This window comes from Neomonachus schauinslandi, chromosome 4 (genome assembly GCF_002201575.2).
Source record: "Neomonachus schauinslandi chromosome 4, ASM220157v2, whole genome shotgun sequence".
NCBI lineage: Eukaryota > Metazoa > Chordata > Mammalia > Carnivora > Phocidae > Neomonachus > Neomonachus schauinslandi.
Window position 1 is genome coordinate 52,977,442 of NC_058406.1, and position 20,389 is coordinate 52,997,830.

A 20,389-nucleotide genomic window follows, 5' to 3' on the forward strand; every position below is an offset into this window, starting at 1 on the left:
CAAATGAGTCATTCTGAATATTGGTAGGATCATATATTCACATGTCTCGGCTTTTTTTTTTTTTTTTTAATTTTATTTATTTGACAGAGAGAGACACAGCGAGAAAGGGAACACAAGCAGGGGGAGTGGGAGAGGGAGAAGCAGGCCTCCCGCAGAGCAGGGAGCCAGATGCGGGGCTCGATCCCAGGACCCTGGGACCATGACCTGAGCTGAAGGCAGATGCTTAACGACTGAGCCACCCAGGCGCCCCCACATGTCTCAGCTTTAAATCACATTATCGTTGGAGGAAAGTCCTAGCTTTGTTTTCATCATGCAGTAAATAATAGGTACCAGCAATATTTTTTCCCATGATATTACTAACAATCCATTCTCAAATAGGGCAGTTAAAATATATTCAAGTATATAAGGAAGATGTGCTAGGGCCTAGCTAGACAAACTGACTGTTTTGACTCCTCAGTTTCATATAATGAAAGAGTGCTCTCTTGGGAATCAGAAAGCCTGGACTTTATGTTTAGCTCTAATGTCAACTACAAATATGACGTGGGACAAGTTACTGAGGTTCTCTAGGACTGTTTCTTTGTCTTTTGAAATGAGGAGCTGAACAAGGTGATTCCTGGTATTTATTCCAACTCTGAAATTCCCTAACTTTGCTTTTGTTCATGAAATATTTCTAGTGTGTTATTGCAGGATCGCTATCTTCCCAAGATAGTACCTGTACACTAGGAGTTTAAATCCTTTCTGTTAGAGTTGACTGACTTCCCCCAAAGGCTGGTGTGGGGTTTCTCTTTTCCTAGGTCATCTTCTGCTCTTATTCGGTCCTTCAGATATTCAGCCAGAGTATATGACATATGTGAATGACTTTATAAAGGTGGAAGCCCTCACACCTTAGAGGAAAATTAACATCTCCCTTATTCCCTGAAGTCCTCCTGTGAATCATTTCTTAACTGCCTCTCTCGCTGACTAGCCCAAGTTCTGCGTTGTCAAATTTTTGTGAGAACTGGCTGGCCCTGGTGGCAATCAGTGCTCGTGCAGACAATATCCGTACACTTCGAGCAGCACCATATTCTTTTCACTTCCACGTGCGTTTTATAGTATAGGAGCTGCATTCCAGTCTATTTCTAAATGAAATTTCAGGTTACAATGATCTGCTTTGGAACTTGAGACATTATTTGGATTCCGCTCCCTATACATCCCATCTGCATGCCCTTGTGAACAAAGTACACACACACACACACTCACAGACATAAACTGTCTTGTACACCTGCCTGTGTGTGTGCGCACGCACACATACCTGCAAGTGTGCTCACACAATGCTTGACTTTGGACTCTGCACTTTGCCGGGCCCCATTTTTCCCGGTTGTTACCTCCATTTCTGTTCTGTGAAGCTTTGGCTTTCAGAAGTGACTTTGCATCTAACTAACAGAGTGGCTGCTGTGGGCAACCCTTGAACAATGAGCTTAAACAGAAGAATGAGGGTAATGTTTATTGGAATAAAGATTAGCCTTTAAATTCCTCAGGGGAATGAACCAAATCCAATGTTTTCCTGCTAGCTGACATTTTTTTATATTGATGCTGTTTTGGATCTTCTGGAGAAGGGAGGAAAAAAAAGAAACTTCAGCAGATCAGCTTTTTCATTCAGAAAATGGAATTTGGGGGGCTGTTTTAGCTAGGCTTTTTTGATAGTCCCCGATTTAATGTTTTCACTGTGATAAGGACAGTAGCTTTATAAATCTTGTGAAAATCTGAGCGATGGAGGGTGTTGTTGAGGGGGAAACAGAGTGCAATTATTTAAATAATCCTAGGCCAATAAGCATTTGGTAGGTGGAGTCACTGTTGTGTGCATTACAGGGCAAGATAATTCTGAATGAAGACTTGAAACATCACACATGCTGGACAGGCTCTAGTTCTGCTTTTTGTGCAAATAAAACAAGTGACTAGGTGCCTAGGTTTTGCTGACTATCCATTAGCGGGTGCAGCTTGTGTGATAAGATTTTAAAAAATAGCATGTAAAGGATTTATCAGAAGCCCTTATGAATATTTCATGAGTTGATATATTCAGCTGAATGAATTCAGTGAGTGTCAGTGTGTAGCTTGCAGACAAACCTCATCCACAAGGAGGCTGCTGACATAGGAAGCACTTTGGCGCATTTTCAGAGGCAAAGCCAGGCTGATAAAGCTCCTTGTGACAGCCTGACTTACCATTCTTCGAGTATGCTGCTTTTGCTCTAAGCAGCTCATACACGGGAGCCGCAGCTTCTGAAATTAAACTGGAAAACAGTTTGCAGACTCCTCAGCCTCCTAACCTGCAGCTGTGTCTCGGCTATGTTTGAGGTTTTTGTTTTGGGTGGTGAAAGCCAGTGCTCCATATAAGACATGACAGCCAAAGAGTCTTCCAAAGAACTTACAGCTTCTGAATCTGAGGTTTGCATAAAGACTTTCAAGGAGCAAATGCACTTAGAACTCGAGCTTCCGAGACTGCCGGGAAACAGACCTACATCTCCTAAAATTTCTCCACGCAGTTCACCAAGGAACTCACCATGCTTTTTCAGAAAGTTGCTGGTGAATAAAAGCATCCGGCAACGTCGGCGCTTCACTGTGGCTCATACATGGTAAGACGGGACTTGGAGGTGTCTGCGGTGCTTTTCATTAGCGGCTGTGATTCAGGAATGTAGAAAACAGAACATTTGAATTTTGTTCAGAATGCATACCATAAGTGTGAAATGACTGGAGAGCGGGTCCGCTGAAGAAGACATAGTGCACTGTGTATTAAATTATCATTGTGCTGCCAAGCTGTTTCCAGATAAAATAAGCCTTTAACTCTGGGGAGTCTTTAAAATTACTGCTTATAAAAAACACCTAGGCGATTCTAGCTAAATTAAATACTGAAGGAGTTGTAAACCTTCAGTTTTCTGTTTAATCTCTGTTGAGGTGAGAGCTGACTTTTTTGGGGGGGTGTTTTGTGGCTGTTGTTGATGATATTTTTTAGTAGTTTATTTTTGGTACGAGAATTAATGTTTTAATCTTAGTTCTAATTTATTTCTTATGATCATGGATAAAGTCAAACTTCATTATTGCATTGCCATGTTTGTAGTGTAGAAACTAGTGGGTTTTTGATCTATTGACTTTACTTAGGGAAAAGGAGAATGAAGTTCCCACTTCTGAAATGGCATGGTTAATTAGTCTTATTTGGATTCAAATTGCTATTATCTTTAAGAGCCTCTTGTAAAAAAAAAAAAAGTAACTTCAAATTCATTGGCAATAATAAATAAATTCCCCGTTTACTTAGGAGTGGCAAGTAAATAAATTCAAGAACTTTCTATAAAAATTGCACTGAGTCTGCCACCTTTAACATGTATGTTACATACAAGGGGGTAGCTTCCTTAAATCAGTATGATAATGAAATGTAAGAAAAAGCACAATAGAAAGTAAATAAACTTTCATCATCAGTGCTAGGGCATTTCAGATTTCTCTGAAAGATATATTTTCTTTCAGATTAAGATACCCTTCAAAACTGGGTATCTGTATAGTTTTTATTTAATAAGGACCATAGCAATAAAGGGAGCTAGTACTTCTTACAGACAGTTCTAACATAGTGATTTTCGTGACTGTATGTTAGGTTGCCAACCAACATTATAAACCGAGGATATCTGGGCTTGCACATTAATATTTACTTAAATTCTGCTTTCTACTCATCTGAAGTGTTTGTCTCATCCACTGCACAGTGCCCTGGCAAATTCAACTTACCCCTAGAAATACGTAGCTTGCCTTTGATGGGTACCACATGTTTAGCTTAAAACATACTTTACCTAGCTAAAAATGATATGGTTATTTTTGTTTTCTGAAAATGGACAGTTGTTCCTACAACTGCTTTATTGGATAATTTTTTTGGTCATCTTTTTGATGAATTAAATCTTAATTATAGTCTCATACGTAGAATGCATGTGATTATTTTTTAAAAACCTACCAGTGGCAGCAGATGTATATAGAGATTTATATATAAGTATGTACTAAAGAACTCCTTTCTCTCGTGGTTTACTCCACCCCTAATGTATTTTCATATAGTTTTCTAAGTAGTATTACTGAATAGGAGAAGGGACATGGGTATAATTAATTCTCATAAAAAGAACAAAGATGGAAAATGTACAATTAACTAATAGACTTGTATGTTTTACTACTTGTATGTTTAACTACTTGTGTTAATCTCAAACCATTATTTTGACCAAAAGGACATTTAATTTTAGTAAGCTAATTTTCAGATAATGGTAAATCTTCCTAAAACTTCAGTAGTATTTTCCTTATTGTAGAGTTTCTGAATATAATAATGTGACCTTTCTTTTACTGAGAATAGATTTTTGATGTGCTAGGAACATGAGCTATAAATACTGGATTTTTTTCTTTTTCAAAAGAACCCAAATCTTAAAGTGATTAAAGAGCCAGTTTCACTCATGCATTATACAAATTTTCTTGCAGCAAGTTACAAAAAGAACAATTAAATGATATCTAAGGTAACTTATGCTCTTGGAGTGATCTTCTAGCTGAGTTAAAACAAAAATTTCTACAAATTGTCAACCCCCCCCCCAAAAAAACCTGACTTGGTTATAATGTACCATAATATAGGTTTAAAGAATCCATTAGTCACCAAACTTATAAAATTAGTTATGACCATGATTCATTTTCACTTTTTCTCCCTCTCAACTCACACACTCTCCTTCTCATCATTCTTAGTAAAGCTATATCCGTTTGTTCCCAAGTCCTGATTAAGTCCATATTTACATTTATTTCTATTGTTTTATTTCAGTGTATGTTTAGTATTTTTCAAATTTATTTTCATGAAACATTTCAGGAAAATTTCTTTTTAGAAAATATACACATATCTTATGTATTTGAATGACTTTTTTTGCTTATCTTAAAAATTGTTTTTTTTTAGCATTGTATGTAATAGTTACATGAGTAAATAAGAGCATAAGTACGTTATTTTTGCCTCTTTGTCATGATGAAATGTAACCATCCTTTCACGATCAATGATTGGTATTTTCCAAACCATGCATTTAAGTTAGAAATTCCAAGATATGCATTTAGAAGTCTCTAAAAACATGTTATTACTTTACAGTAGACAGTAGGCTTCTTTTAAGAAGACTGGATTGTTTTGATTCCAGCATTGAAATTAAAGTAATTTTCATGATGAAGCTAAACAATGCAGAAGATGCAGTTTATGTCCAAACCCACTGAACAATTTTTTTTTATCTTTAGTTATTTGTAGATTTCATATTTTGGTCAGATGAACGTGTAGTTCTGGTTTTGAAAACCCAAGTTATGAAGTGTGGGCTAATGGCAGGAGATTGAAGAAGCACTTGTGAAATATTGACTCTGGGATTATTTTTAAAATATCTGAAAACAAAAGTAGATATTCAGTGGGTTGTCACTAATCAGAATATTTAAACAATCCTAAATCTGGAAGGAATTTGGGTGATTATCTCATTGCTTCCTTCTACCCTTGGGCAGACCACAATTACTCCATCTTTGACATATGGAAATCTGCCCTATTTTTTATGACTCTGGAGAAAATAGTTCTATAACCTCATTTGGTACACAGTCTCATTACTTCATGGTCCAGGTATTAGAAAATTCTTCTGGATGATTAATCTGTATATAACATATAATATTTATAATTAGATTTTTGGTCCTCAATGAGTATTAAGAAAAGGCTTATAAGAACCTGCATGAGGGGTGACTGGGTGGCTCAGTTGGTTAAGTGCCTGACTTTGGCTCAGGTCATGATCCCAGTGTCCTGGGATGGAGCCCCATGTCTGCTCAGCGAGGAGCCTGCTTCTCCCTCTCCGTCTGCCTGCCGCTCCCCCTGCTTGTGCTCTCTCTCTCTCTCTGTGTCAAATAAATAAATGAAATCTTTTTTTAAAAAAAAAAGAACCTGCATGAATCCAAAGATCATTATTAACTGGTTCCATAAAAACTATTTTTTTTTTTATACCCTCAACATATAGAATTGAGCATTGCTGTGAGCAAGAAGAAATTCTGATTCAACCTATGGGGATTCCAACACCTACTATATTTTAAATTCTTTACTAGAATGCTCATATATATTATCTCATCTAATTTTCATTTGAAGTATAAGAGTACTCTAAATTCATGTTCTTTGCAAGATTACATGTTGTAGAATAAAAAAAAAAATGTTCTGAATTGCTTTAGCTTCTACCATGCATTTATACTTTGTTAACCATTAATTTGACTTTGAATCACCATCCCAAATTTCCAAATTCTCCTTGGAGTTCTGGAACCCAGTAGTAGACGCCACACTCATTGTTAGATGATATGAGAAAATATGAAAAACACATCTTACATCGCAAAGTGTCAGTGAAATGTTTAGGGAGTTGGAAAATTAATGCCAGAGTCCTTAGGTCAACATATTATTTATCCCTAACCCCAACGGGTTACAACTTCTGAGGCATAATCTTATTCTACCTGGCTCCTGTGGCCTGCTTTCTCCTGACTGGCACCTACCACAGTGTCCAGCTTCTTCAGCCTTCTTTCCTTTGCTGATGTTCTCACTGCAGTCAGTGGTTCTCCTCTACCATCAGCAGAGTGATGCTCTGTGAGGAAAGTTACTGGGGATGGCCTTCACTACACCCTGGGCTCACCACACACTTCTCCCTACACTGTCCTCTTTTTTTTTTTTTTAAAGATTTTTAAAGATTTTATTTATTTATTTGATAGAGAGAGTGAGAGCGTGCACAAGTAGGCAGAGTGGCAGGCAGAGGGAGAGGGAGAAGTGGACTCCCCACTGAGCAGGGAGCCCGATGCGGGGCTCGATCCCAGGACTCCAGGATCATGACCTGAGCCGAAGGCAGATGCTTAATGACTGAGCCACCCAGGCGCCCCTTCTCCCTACACTCTCCTTTTGAAGAGCAAATGTACTGGTGAGCACCACATTCTGTCCATCTATTCGTGCTTGCCCGTGGGAATGTGCCTGCCCAGGGAGCAATATTCCTTCACTTGGAGTTAGTATTAGAAAAAAAGACTTGTGTTTTTCTCCCTTTCTCTCATTTAGTTCTACCTATATCTTGGGAATCCTCCCTCATTTTAACAAAGGTTCATGAAATGTGTACTCTTGTGTCTAATAATTGAATGCAAATGTATTAAAAGACGTCGTTCATACTCTACAGGAGCTTATACCTGACAAGACAAAACTGGAATGACTAGGGGAAGAGTAAAAATAGACCAATGAATATAGTACATGCCTGACTTTTCTCTAAATTTTAGGCACAATGTAGGCATAGACGTATGCAATTTAAGCCTAGTTTTTTAGCGAAACCTACTAAATCTGTGCCTTGTATTCTTCTTCAATTTACTTGAAATATTTCCTAGCAACATTGGAAAATTTTTGAGAAATACCTGTGTCTCTACATATTTACTGATTGAACAGTTGATTGAACAAAACACTTGTTGAGAGACTACTGTGCTCTAGGCCCTACTCTGGGTTTAGGAGATACAAAATGAGAAAGATAGAGCCCTTGCCTTCAAAGAACTCATATACCGCCTGGCAAGCAAACTTATGTATTAATAATTAATCAATGTTGTGTAAATAATGCTATTGAAGAATCATGCCCCATTTGTCATGAGAGCACAGAAGAATCAAAGACCACTGGAAAGCGAATCAATGTGTTAGGAAAGGTTTAGAGAAGAGGACATTTGTGTGGGGTCTTGAAAAATGAGTAGGAGTATTCTGGGAGAAGAGTGGGCAGGAAGACCATTTTTTGGTCAGAGAAATAATAGAAATAAGGAAATTCCATTAATCCATAACAATAATAAGAGCTTACATTTATTTAGCACTTGCAACGTATGTGACATTATTCTAAATATATTTACTTATTTAGTCCCATGAAAAGCCCGTGAGTTATGAGTTATACGGTATTATTACTTCCATTTTATAGGAAAATAAGTGATGCACAGGGAGGACCCAGGGTTACACAGCAAATAAGGGGCTGACCTGGGATTTGACTCAGAGCATGCGGGAAAGTGAGCAAAGTTCACTGGAGTCACAGCATGAGATGCAAGGTGGCAAAGAGAGGAAGTGCTTGTAGATTGGAGCCATACTTTAGAGATTCCACTATCATGAACAAGACTTGGGGCTTTATTCCATTATCAATGAGAGCCACTGCAAGGTAGTGAGAAGGGGATTGCCATAAATAGCTTTTACTTTGGTAAGAGACTTGGCAGGCATTGTGGAGAATGGATTGGTGGATGAGGAGTTTAGAAGCCAAGGGAAAAAGGAGAATGTGCATTTGAGAGTAATGACTTCTAATTATTGTGTATATCCCATAACATTGAAAACAGTGCTGATGACATTCTTTACGACTTAACAAATTACTGTTTATGGAAAACGGGAGGAAAGTATGTAAATTTGGTATCTCCTTACATTTATCATCTACATCCTGCATAGTACTAGCTGATGCACACTATCTCCAAATGCATCAAACAATCAGAGCAGAGGTGCTTGGGAGGATGGTGCATCTGGAAAAACCCTAGGGCTCAGTCCTAATTTACTAGAGGTGCTTGTGTTATATTTTGTGTATATCCTGGAGGGTTTTGTGTATGTGTGTGTATATGTGTGGTTTTTTGTTTTGTTTTTTTGTTTTTTTTACAGAAATTATCTTTGTTTATGGACTGAACTGAATGCCAGTAGAAATCTATGCCTCATAGCCTGAGTCTACTGCTTTAATTAGGGCAAGCATTTTCTCAGTAATGCAAGTCTATAAATGGTGTTTTCCTGGTTTTTTAGTGTATGCAAGTATTCAATATATTGAATTTTTAAAATACTTACTGTAAAAAGGGCTTTGTAAAGTAATGATGACATCTCCCAAGACACATGCTGGAAGGTGGTCTGGCAAGCATGCCTGCTGTCCAACTGCTAAAGTTTATCCCCCTTTTGTGAAATACCATTTGCTTTCCTTTCCTGTTCTTCCCTCTTTTGTGGTCTCCCAGTTTTTCTCCTTGAATGTTTATAGATGCTCTCTTCTCTAACATCACTGTAAAGACACCAGCAACATTATGCTTGAGGCATTTAAATGACTGTCAGGAAAGAATCCCTAATGCTAACCAGGGTTTACCAGGCCCAACATTATCCAGCTGCAGGCCACCTGTGACCTCATCTCTACTCTCCTGCTATGGTAGCCTTCTTCCTGTTCTTCAACAAGCAGAGCATGTTTTCACTCCTGGGCCTTTGCACTTGGTGTTCCTTCTGCCTGGAAAGCTAGTCCCTTAGATGTTGACATGGCCCACTCTCTTACTTCTATTCAGGCTTCTCTTAAAATGTCACTTGCTAGAGAAGGCTTCTCTGACCCCTCCATCTAAAAAAAAAAAAGAACCCTTTACTTCCCAGTCCCTTACTCTGCTTTATTTTTCTTCTTGGCACTTATCATTACCTGAAAAGACATGCTCGTTTGTTATATTGGCTTTTTATATTATTATATTGTTTTTTTCCCTCTGTTATCTGTCAACCCTTCTAAATTAGATGAGGGCAGGGATTTTGTATTCTTTACTACATCTTAATCACCTACAAGCAAGACTGGCACTTCATAAATACTTGTTGAAAAGATAAAAGAAGGAATGGCTCTGCTTCCTGTTCTTTGCTCTTTATTCTTAGAGGGTCTTTCCTTTGGCCTGATATGAGAGAAGAGAAAAGGAAGCTTAGTTAATACTCATTCTACAAGTACTCCATCCATCTTTTAATGGTTGTGTTCCCTTTCTGCCAGGAGGGCTCCTCCAACTTGCTAACTATTCTGTGCTCTATGATATTGCAGATGCAGGCTAAATTACAATATGTCACTAGAGGCTACGTGTTTTACATGGTAGCCTGTTTAATTAAGCCACTTGGTACAAATCATACCACCTAGGCTGTAGTGCTGTAAAGTAAATATTTGTCCGGAGCACTGTACAATTATTTATTTGGTTATTCTTCATGCATCAAATAGCACAGTTGTTGCTTCAGCTCAGGAAAGCTCTACATATCTCTTATTAACTGTCTAGATGGAAGTGTTGTCCAGAGGAATCTATTTGCTATTTGGCCTTTAAAACATTTGCATATTATATATTAAAATGTTTAATTATCTGTGTTTTCCCACTGATACAACACCTAAAATATTAACAGTAGCAAGAGCTATGGCCATTTGAGTTTTTTGTGGGATTTCCCCACAGGGAATTTGGAAGCAAGAGTCCATGACCTGCAGAGTGAGGAAATTGTGAATTAATAACCCTTGTTCTTTAGAAAAGACATCAGCAGGAGTGAACATTTTCACTTGGCGCTGTCTCATTTTTTCTGTACTTTGAGGGTGAGACCTCTGTTGCTCCCAGTAATTTGTCTGACACAGATATGTTTCAATCTCATTGTGTACTTTAAGTAAAAAAAAAAAAGTAATTTGTTGACTGTCTCAGATTATTTCTTGCTAGAACTGAGACATTTTCTCTTTGAGGGAGAATGAGAATGACTGCTTTAGACCTTTGGTGGACAAGAACACCCGTCACATGGCATGCTCCCCTGACAGACCCTCTTCTCCTCCTCCTACCTATACCCCTCATGACTTAGGCTTACTGCGAATTACACAGATTGGAAATAAAGGGGGAGGGGTAGTATGGCTTCAAGAAAATGGCTTTCAAACTGCATTTTCTGGAATATCAGTGTGTTAGGAACCATTTTAGGTATTCCTTGAAAAGTAGGGTGCTGACGATCTTTTTCCTGGTCCCAGGTGAATTAAAAAACATGGATGACTGGAGCCTTGGAGAACTTTGGAGGTGTCTCAATAGATTCCATAATATCCAAGTACTTGAAAACCCAGTTTAAGAGATTAAGGAATGGAGAGAGAAAAAATTTCTGTGTCTATGCTTGGTAAAGTCATAGAGATTTGCAGACAATTTATAACATTAAAATTATATGCATCTAAAATGAACAGGAATGGACAAATGAGGAAGGTGGAAGTGTCTGGGTCAGGGAGAGGTCATTAGGAGTGAAGATTTTTTTTTTAAAGATTTATTTGAGGGGCGCCTGGGTGGCTCAGTCGTTAAGAGTCTGCCTTCGGCTCAGGTCATGATCCCAGGGTCCTGGGATCGAGCCCGCATCGGGCTCCCGGCTCTGCGGGAAGCCTGCTTCTCCCTCTCCCACTCCCCCTGCTTGTGTTCCCCCTCTCGCTGTCTCTCTCTCTGTCAAAAAAAAAAAAAAAAGATTTATTTGAGAGAGAGAGAGTGAGCGAGAGAGCGAGAGTTGGGGGGAGAGGAAGAGGGAAAGAATCTCAAACAGACTCTCCGCTGAGCATGGAGCCTGACAGGGCTTGATGTCAGGGCTTGATCCCAGCATCCTGAGATCATGACCTCAGCTGAAATCAAGAGCCAGGTGCTTAACTGACTGAGCCACCCAGGAGCCCCTGAGAGTGAAGATTTAAAATTTCAAAAATTTGAAAGAGTATCAGAATGAGCACCCGTTACCTAGATTTACTAATTAGTAATGTTTTTCTACATTTACTCTATCTCTGTTTCTCTCTCCATATCTAAAACAGTGTGTATGTTTTCTTTAGTTTGAAGAGAGCACATTTAGATGGAGAGCAGTAGTTTTGGGATCAGAAAGAGACTCATATTTATTTATTTATTTTTTATTTTTTTAGATTTTATTTATTTGACAGAGAGAGAGATACAGTGAGAGAGGGAACACAAGCAGCAGGAGTGGGAGAGGGAGAAGCAGGCTTCCCGCGGAGCAGGGAGCCCGATGCGAGGCTCGATCCCAGGACCCTGGGATCATGACCTGAGCCGAAGACAGACGCTTAATGACTGAGCCACCCAGGTGCCCCTATTTATTTATTTTTAAAGCTTTTACTTATTTATTTGAGAGAGAGAGAGAGAGAGCACGAGAGGAGGGAGGGTCAGAGGGAGAAGCACCCGCTGAGCAGGGAGCCCGATGTGGGACTCGATCCCGGGACTCCGGGATCATGACCTGAGCTGAAGGCAGTCACTTAACCAACTGAGCCACCCAGGCACCCATCATATTTATTTTTAAAATATGGAATTTTTATCCATTCCATCAGCATGTTCTCATATCATGATTTGAGTTTAATTCTTAAGAGTATACTAGCATACTGACAAGTTATAAATCAGTTGTGTCCCCATTTTTAAAGTCATCTATTGGAACAGTTAGTGGAGGGTTAGAGGCATCTATAATAGTTTATGACTTTTCCTAGTGATAAATTGTGGTTTTAGGTGCTTTAAACAGTTTCTAAGATGATGGATATCTATAGCATTTAAATTTTCTTTCCCCAAGAAGAGATGTTATTTCTTTTTCTAAGACTATAAAACTGGTATCATTAGAATGGAAGGTTATATAATGTCTTTATATACTACACATGAGGTTCTATGATTGTATAATTTTGATGTTATCTTGAATTTTATTTTTTACTATTAATCTTCATTTTATGTTACATTGTCTGGAGTTAAGAAAGCTAGTTGGTTTTAGTATTTTTTTTTTAAGGTTTTATTTATTTATTTGACAGAGAGAGACACAGTGAGAGCAGGATCACAAGCAGGGGGAGAGGGAGAGGGAGAAACAGGCTTCCTGCCGAGCAGGGAGCCCGATGCGGGGCTCGATCCCAGGACCCTGGGATCATGACCTGAGCTGAAGGCAGACGCTTAACGACTGAGCCACCCAGGCGCCCCTGGTTTTAGTATTTTTGACTTGCTATTGAAATTTTAGATCACTTAATTATATTGGACCTCAGTTCCTTCACTTGCAAAATGGAGAAAATAGCCTTATGTTTAAATATTTTCAAATGTAATTTAATTTAAAAAACATATCTATCTGGTCTACTAGCTGTCTTCTAAGAAGTATATTAAAGTACTTAACACAGTACTTCATGCATTATAAATCACATAATAGATGCTACTGTCTAATTAAATAACTTTCTAAATCTCTAAACATACACAGACATTCACATTATTGTCAGCCATGTTTGGTAAAGCAGAAATTATTTTTCGTTATTTGAAAAGCATCACTGGGTATGGACTGTGCCAATTTGAGAGTGAAAATTCATGTGAATTGGCAAAGAAATAATTTTATAATATCCACAGTGTGACCATTCCATATACTGAAGAAACAAAATATCATTTATTTATTATCATGTGATAATCACATTCTAATGAACCGTACGTAATTATATGGATATGCATATCAGAAGACCCAGTGTGAATAGCTTACGTCCTCTAAGAAACTTTATGGCCTTGTTTGGCTGCTATCACCAAGATATTTTGAAAAGTCATTTGTTATTGTCCACTGTGTGAAAGAGATAGGAAGAGAACCACACTGAAGTAATTCCATCCATTTGCACCAATCAACTTGAAAGCAAAGGCAGGAAAAAAAAAAAAGCATAAGAAGATGCCTTGTTTATTTCAATATACCACCTATAAAAAGTCAATATAGGATTCAGTGAACAAATGCTTTGGAAAAATTCCAGTGTCATCAAAAACTCACTTATCTTAGAATGTCTCCTTGCTACCCTTTCAATTCCTCCACAAATTAATAAGCTCAGTCTGTTTGTTACAGTATGGAAGGTCTGAGAGTGCTTCTGTGGCTTATCTGGGCCACAATTACCTCAGCAGTTTATACAGGAAACCTCTCTCTCACCATCAGGACTATTTGTCTCACAATGAAAGGTCACCAAATTCAGGGACCCAACTCTCTCTTGCTGGTATCTTAGCTGCCCATGCCTTTCTCCTGAGATTTTACCATTGAAATCCAAATGCAAATTTTAACTTCATGGGGATAACTATGCCCTTTCTCTTTACCTATCAGCTTTCTCTGCCAGGTCTGTGCTCAGTCAGGAACCAGAGTTGTGTCTCTAACACGCTCATGTTTACCAAAACAACACAGGGACTGTAGGAAGCTGGGTGGTCTGGTGCAGAACATAGCATTTGAATCCCAACTCCACCTTTTACCAGACACTAGGTTTTAGGCAAACCATTTAACTTAGCTTGGTTCCTCTTTCTGCATCTGAAAAATTAGAAAAATACTACGTGTATTTCAAATGGTCAACAGACACATGAAAAAATTTTCATCACTCGGCATCAGGGAAATACAGATCAAAACCACAATGAGTTACCACCTCACACCAGTCAGAATGGCTAAAATTAACAAGTCAGGAAACAACAAATGTTGGTGAGGATGTGGAGAATGGGGAACCCTTCTACAGTGTTAGTGGGAATGCAAGCTGGTACAGCCATTCTGGAAAACAATATGGAGGTTCCTCAAAAGTTAAAAATAGAGCTACCCTATGACCCAGAAATTACACTACTAGATATTTATCCAAAGGATACAAACATAATGATCTGAAGGGGCACCTGCACCCCAATATTTATAGCAGCAATGTCCACAATAGCCAAAGTATGGAAAGAGCCCAGATGTCCATCAACAGATGAACTGATAAAGATGTGGTATATATATACAATGGAGTATTATTCAGCCATCAAAAAATTGAAATCTTACCATTTGCAATGATGTGGATGGAACTAGAAGGTATTATGCTAAGTGACATAAGTCAATCAGAGACAGACAAATATCATCATATGATTTCACTCATGAGAAATTTAAGAAACAAAACAAGATTGTAGGGGAAGGGAGGGAAAAATAAAATAAGATGAAATCAGAGAGGGAGACAAACTATGAGACTCTTAACTATGGGAAAGAAACAGGGTTGTTGGAGGGAAGGTGGGTGGAGGGATCAGGTAACTGGGTGATGGGCATTAATGAGGGCACGTGATGTAATGAGCACTGGGTGTTGAATGCAACTGGTGAATCACTGAACTCTACCTCTGAAACTAATAATACACTATGTGTTAATTAATTGAATTTAAATAAAATTAAATTTAAAAAATACTACTTGTATCTCATTAGGTCACTATAGAGATTAAATGAATGTGTGTACAGTGCTTAGCACAATCCCTGGCCAATGACAGGTAATCAGCAGACATTAACTCACTAATGTATCCATAGCTTAGGATTCCATATAAAATTTATAATATATATATCATAATATAAATTAAATATTTCATATGACATGGTTTAATTAAATAAGTTTTTATTAAGCAACTGTTGTGCATATTCATTCTTTTTAGACTATTTTGTTTCATAGGATACTTAGTTTCCTAGGATCATACTTTATCTTAAAGCCCATATGAACTATTCTTTCCACAGTAAGATAAAATTTAAAATGAAAGAGAAATCACCATGTGTAATGGGGTTTAATGACTTTCATTCTTTACAAAGACAACTGCAAATGATTTTGTCCATAAAAAGATTTGTGTTCTTTAAGATTTCAGTAACCTTCTTGAATTCGATACTTGTCTCCATTAGTGAAACTGGATGCCAGTGAAACACTATTTCTTTAAGTTAATTTAAATATCTTTCTACTAAATTAAAAAAAAAAAAAGTTTTTTTCCAAGGACCAGAATGTCAGTGAAGTTGTTTTCCCTAGTCAGTAGAATCTAACCTCCTAGTTATTTGTTTATATAAGAGAGTTTATTCATGAGAAGCAATGCGAAAAGAGCTTAGGATCTAGAGTCAAAGAATCTAGACGTGCATGCTGGCGCCACTACTTACAAACTGTGTTTTTGTTTTGTTTTGTTTTGTTTCTGAGTGGGGCAGAGGTAGTCCTTTAACCTTCTGGAACCTTAAGTTCCTCTTCAGTAAAGTAGAAATAAAACAGTCTTTTCCCTACTCATATATGACACTTCTAAAATTAATTAGAATTGTTGAAAAACACAAAGAACTGGAACCTCTTTGCTGGAAGAAGAGCAAAGATAAGATTATAGGACAGAAAGTAATGATAAATTATTGCTAAGGATTACAAAACAAAGTGACTGGCTTAAATGCTGCAGGTGTTTTGGGGTTGTATGTAAAGAGCATCCTGTTAGTAAACACGATTAAATAACACACGCATTGTTCCCTGAATGTTTTATTTCATACAAAAGAGGAGTTTCTGCTCAGTAGGACCACTTATGTGAAAGACTGTAAAGGAGACAGGGGCTAGACTAAATGGTAACTTTGGATCTTATCTGCCCCCATGGGTCTTGACATCACTTTCGTGCTTCCTGCAGAAATATAATAGAAAGCTCATATAACCAATATTCAGTGCAGTGAAAGTTGTGTTTAATATTTATCCAGATGACTTTACAGCATTTAAATCAAATTGCTCTTTATTTCTTGGTTATTTCCAAGAATATTTATGGATGAAAACAGAAATAAAGATTATTGCTTTTCTTTTGACACAGACTTCCTTCTCACATTATCATTGATCAGGTTGATTCTGTCTCCTAGCAACTGAAAGGCAGTAAAATGTTATATCGTTAAGACAGGTGTTTCTGGGCGCCTGGGTGGCTCAGTTGGTTAAGCGACTGCCTTTGGCTCAGGTCATGATCCTGGAGTCCCTGGATCGAGTCCCGCATCGGGCTCCCTGCTCGGCAGGGAGTCTGCTTCTCGCTCTGACCCTCCCAACCCTCCCCCCTCTCATGTGCTCTCTCTCTCAGTCTCTCTCTCTCAAATAAATAAATAAAATCTTAAAAAAAAAAAAAAAGACAGGTGTTTCTATTCAAGCGAATTTGTACATCATTGAACAATCTGCTATCCAAATAAACTCAAAGCTTTGCAACAATGCAAAATAAAGTAAAATGATTTGCGGCTTCACAGGGATCATGGCAAGTTTCTGGTTCTGTCTAAATTAATAAGATTTTTAGGACCCTATCTGGCAGTTGTAGATTAAATTAAGCAACTGTTTCATCTGCATAAAGATTTGCAGAGCCTAATATGAAAGAGCTATCTTTATAAACAGAGTACTTGCTTGGGTTTCAGAGGATTTGAGTTTTAATGCCAGTTGCATCCCAAATGCCCTGTGAGCACATACACTGTATATTTGCTGCTGGTAGCTTTTTTTGTCAAGTGGAATTAATAATTACCTGTTCTACCACCCTTACCTCATGCATTATGGTATGCGTATTGAATACAAGTGGCTATAGAGCGCTTTGGTTTTCTGCAAAGTAACTTGGCAGAGACATTCAGAAGAAAAAAAAAGACTTCTAAGAAGTTCTAGGCATAAAAGATTTTTAAAAATGTGACTCAGCTTTAAGATGCATTAATGAATTTTATATTTTATGTGAATCCTAAAAATGCATTTGCCAAATACTTGGTACTCTGATAGTTTAGATGTTTATGTTTAGAGTTTCTTAAAGCATTGTCATATTTGTATATGTCAGTACATTTTCAATGGCTAAAAACCAGATAGACATCACTTACTGAATTAATTCTGATGTGTGCCTTGCATTTTCATTTTTGTATCGATTCCAATCAACAAATGTTTATTGTTGGATAAGGCAAATATGAGAACACTTTGCCATCAAGGAGCTTTAATCTAGCCAACGAGAGTATATAATCATTTGGCATGTGCAATAACTTTTTTTTTTGTTAGATATGTGTTAAAAGGATACAAGTATAAAGTAGAGAGCTCTCTCACTGCTACCAAGTGGTGCCAATCTGATTATGAAACTGAAGGTTTACAGAGCAGTGGTGCTGTTCCTCTTTCCAAATGTCTGTGAGCTCTGAATCTGCCCTGTTATGATGACTTATTTTCTTGAGCAGTTAATCACTAGTGAGGAATTCGAAACTGGTGTACCAGCAAGTAATCTGCTGGTGTGAACAAGCAGGAAGGATGCTCTGAGAGAGAAAGACACAAGATAGCAGTATTGAAAATTTTTTCCACAAAAAATTATACTACATACATATCATCTAACCCTTATCTCCATTTACCAATGAGGAAACTGAGATTCAGAAACATCCACTGCCTGATGCTGGCTAACCCAGCTACAAAGGAGTAAGCCAACAAGTAGCTCATGTATCCTGATTTAGGGTTATACAGGGTTTCTATGGACACGTTCCATAGATTCAGTGGCACTCCTCTGCTCCACCTCCTTCTCAGCCTCCAACTCCAAACACCTATGGGAAAATACCCAACGTTCTCAGACTCTCATGTCTCCTTATTAAAAGCTTTCTCACACGGACGACCTGACAAATTCATTCGCACTTAAGCATAATTGACTCCCGGGGTTTCATGTGTTATTCCATTTTATGGAAATGAACATTAAGCCAGAATTAATTTCTGCTTGTAGAATTTTGCACATTGGGGAGCGGAGGCAAGGGGAAGTATTTTGGGGGATGAAACGGCATTTTCAATCCCCTCAAGGCATGAGACCCAGATGATGGGCTGAATGTCCCAGGCGTGGAGTTGTATTTGCAAACCTTTCATTCATTTACCACATTTACTGCCCACCTGTTCATGCCCATGTTTCCTGCCTTTCTATTTCTATGGATCCATTCTCTGTGTCCCTGGTTGAAGCCAGCCCTTACACCGTGCCCTGCATTTTATCTCTCTCACCCTCAAAGGCTTTGTTCTTGCACGGCCTCTGCTCTGAACGTGCATCATCAATTTTCCATCCTATTAGACTATATCTATCAGTCTGCCAACAAGCCATAGCTCTATTCACAATATCCGTATGCTGATGATTTCCCAATTTATATCTCTAGTCAGACTTGTCTGAAGTCCAGACCTATATCCTTACCCAACAGCCATCTTGACAGCTAAATCTTCGACACCTAAAACTGACATCGTGATCTTCTCTTGCCGCTTTGTTGCCATCTGTTCCCTATCTCACTAAAATGCAGTTCCATTTTTCTCATTGCTCAGGCCAGAAACCTTGAAGTCTTCCATGACTCCTGCTTTTCTGTCATGTCACATTCCACTGCTTCAGCAAATCCCATCAGCTCTGCTTTCACAGTGTATCCAGAATCTGACCCCTTCTCTTTACCACCTCTGCCTCCCTTCTGATTATCTCATAGTTGGGTTGTTAAATTAACCTCTTACCTGGTCTTCACCATTTCACCCCTGCAAAGTAGTCCCCACACAGTTGCCATGGTGATTCTTTATAACATGTGAGCAGTTGTGCCAGTTATCTATTCAGAATCTTTCAGAGATGGGTTACTTTGTTACCCAGAGTATGGGTTAACTTGTTTGTACCATACCTGGAAGGCCCTATTGTTTTTGACCTATTGCTTCTCAAACTCTGTTCCTTCCCCTCACACCATTCCAGCCATACTTGTCTCTTTGTTGGGCCTCGAACAAACAGTATAAGCACATCCCCATCAAGATCTGTGCCTTTGTTTGTTGTCAAAAAAGAATTTCTCCCAGATAACTGCATGGCCCACTTTCTTCTTTCAGGTCATTGCTTGAATTCATCTAATTGGAGAGGACTTCACTGACCCTTTATATAAAATAACACTCCCTATTCTGGCCTTTCTACTATTCTTAACCCTGCTTGGATTTCTGTATAGTTTTTATACACACCTGATGTATACATATACATCTATATCCACATCTATATTCATGCCCGTATCATCGCTCTCTCTATCTATCTATCTTGCTAAATGTCCTAAACCTATAAAACAAATGAGCACATGGTAAGCAGTTAATGCATATTTGTTGAATGAATGAATGAATTGAGCAGACTTTAAGTATCCCAGTTTTAAGCACCGAGACTCCAAGTTGAATGGGAAAGAGAAATGTGAACAGATAATTTAAAATACAATGTGATAGATAAAATAGTAAAAGTAAATATCTCTCACCAAAGAAGCAATTTTATATGCAAAAATAAATTTTAAAATATTATTAATATTTAACAATAGATTAATATAAAAACTTCAATTCAGATTCTGATTGCATTAGTTGTATGATCTTAGGAAAAGAACTAATCATCTATTCTGTTCCTCTCATTGTATCCACTATGCCATCAAGTTTATTTTATTTTTGTGAAGGTTAAGTCAGGTAATATGATACATAGTAGACATTCGGTAGATATTATTTTTCTTTCCTTTCATATCCAATACTTCACTTTACATTCCCAGGTTAGTCCTCTCTAATGTGTCTTAACCCTCCATCATTTCTCAATGATTTCCTAAATTTCCACTTCATTGACTTTCTTCCGTTTTCTTCCTACAAGAATTTTTGGCATCATGTAATGCTATGATCAACCTCACCATCCCGTCAAAGATTTCATATATATATGTATATATATACATATATACACACACACATATATATATATAAACTGGTGAGTGCTTTAGCTGTATTTCTAAGGGCAGAAATGTGGATCAGTCTTCAGCATTATAGGATAGTAATAAGTGAATATTTTTTAATTGGAAGTAAGTTTCTTTGACTCACACTAGAACAGTGGTTCTTATGTCACTAATGTCATAAATGGGTGTGGAAATGATGTTCATAGAGTAAGGGCACTGGGAATTGCA

General features: G+C 37.9%; 1 protein-coding gene across 2 annotated transcripts in view; it reads left to right on the top strand.

Moving 5' to 3' along the window:
- PDE4B (phosphodiesterase 4B) overlaps positions 1-20,389 on the top strand; it is a 429,564-nt gene that overhangs the window by 65,949 nt on the left and 343,226 nt on the right. The window contains exon 1 of one of the 2 annotated variants that reach the window (XM_021680004.1): positions 2,374-2,609. The exons of the other annotated variant lie outside the window; for it this stretch is intronic. Coding sequence (XP_021535679.1) covers positions 2,374-2,609 — 236 coding nt within the window. Of the gene's footprint in view, positions 1-2,373; positions 2,610-20,389 lie in introns of those variants that run through there. 2 annotated transcript variants of the gene reach the window in all.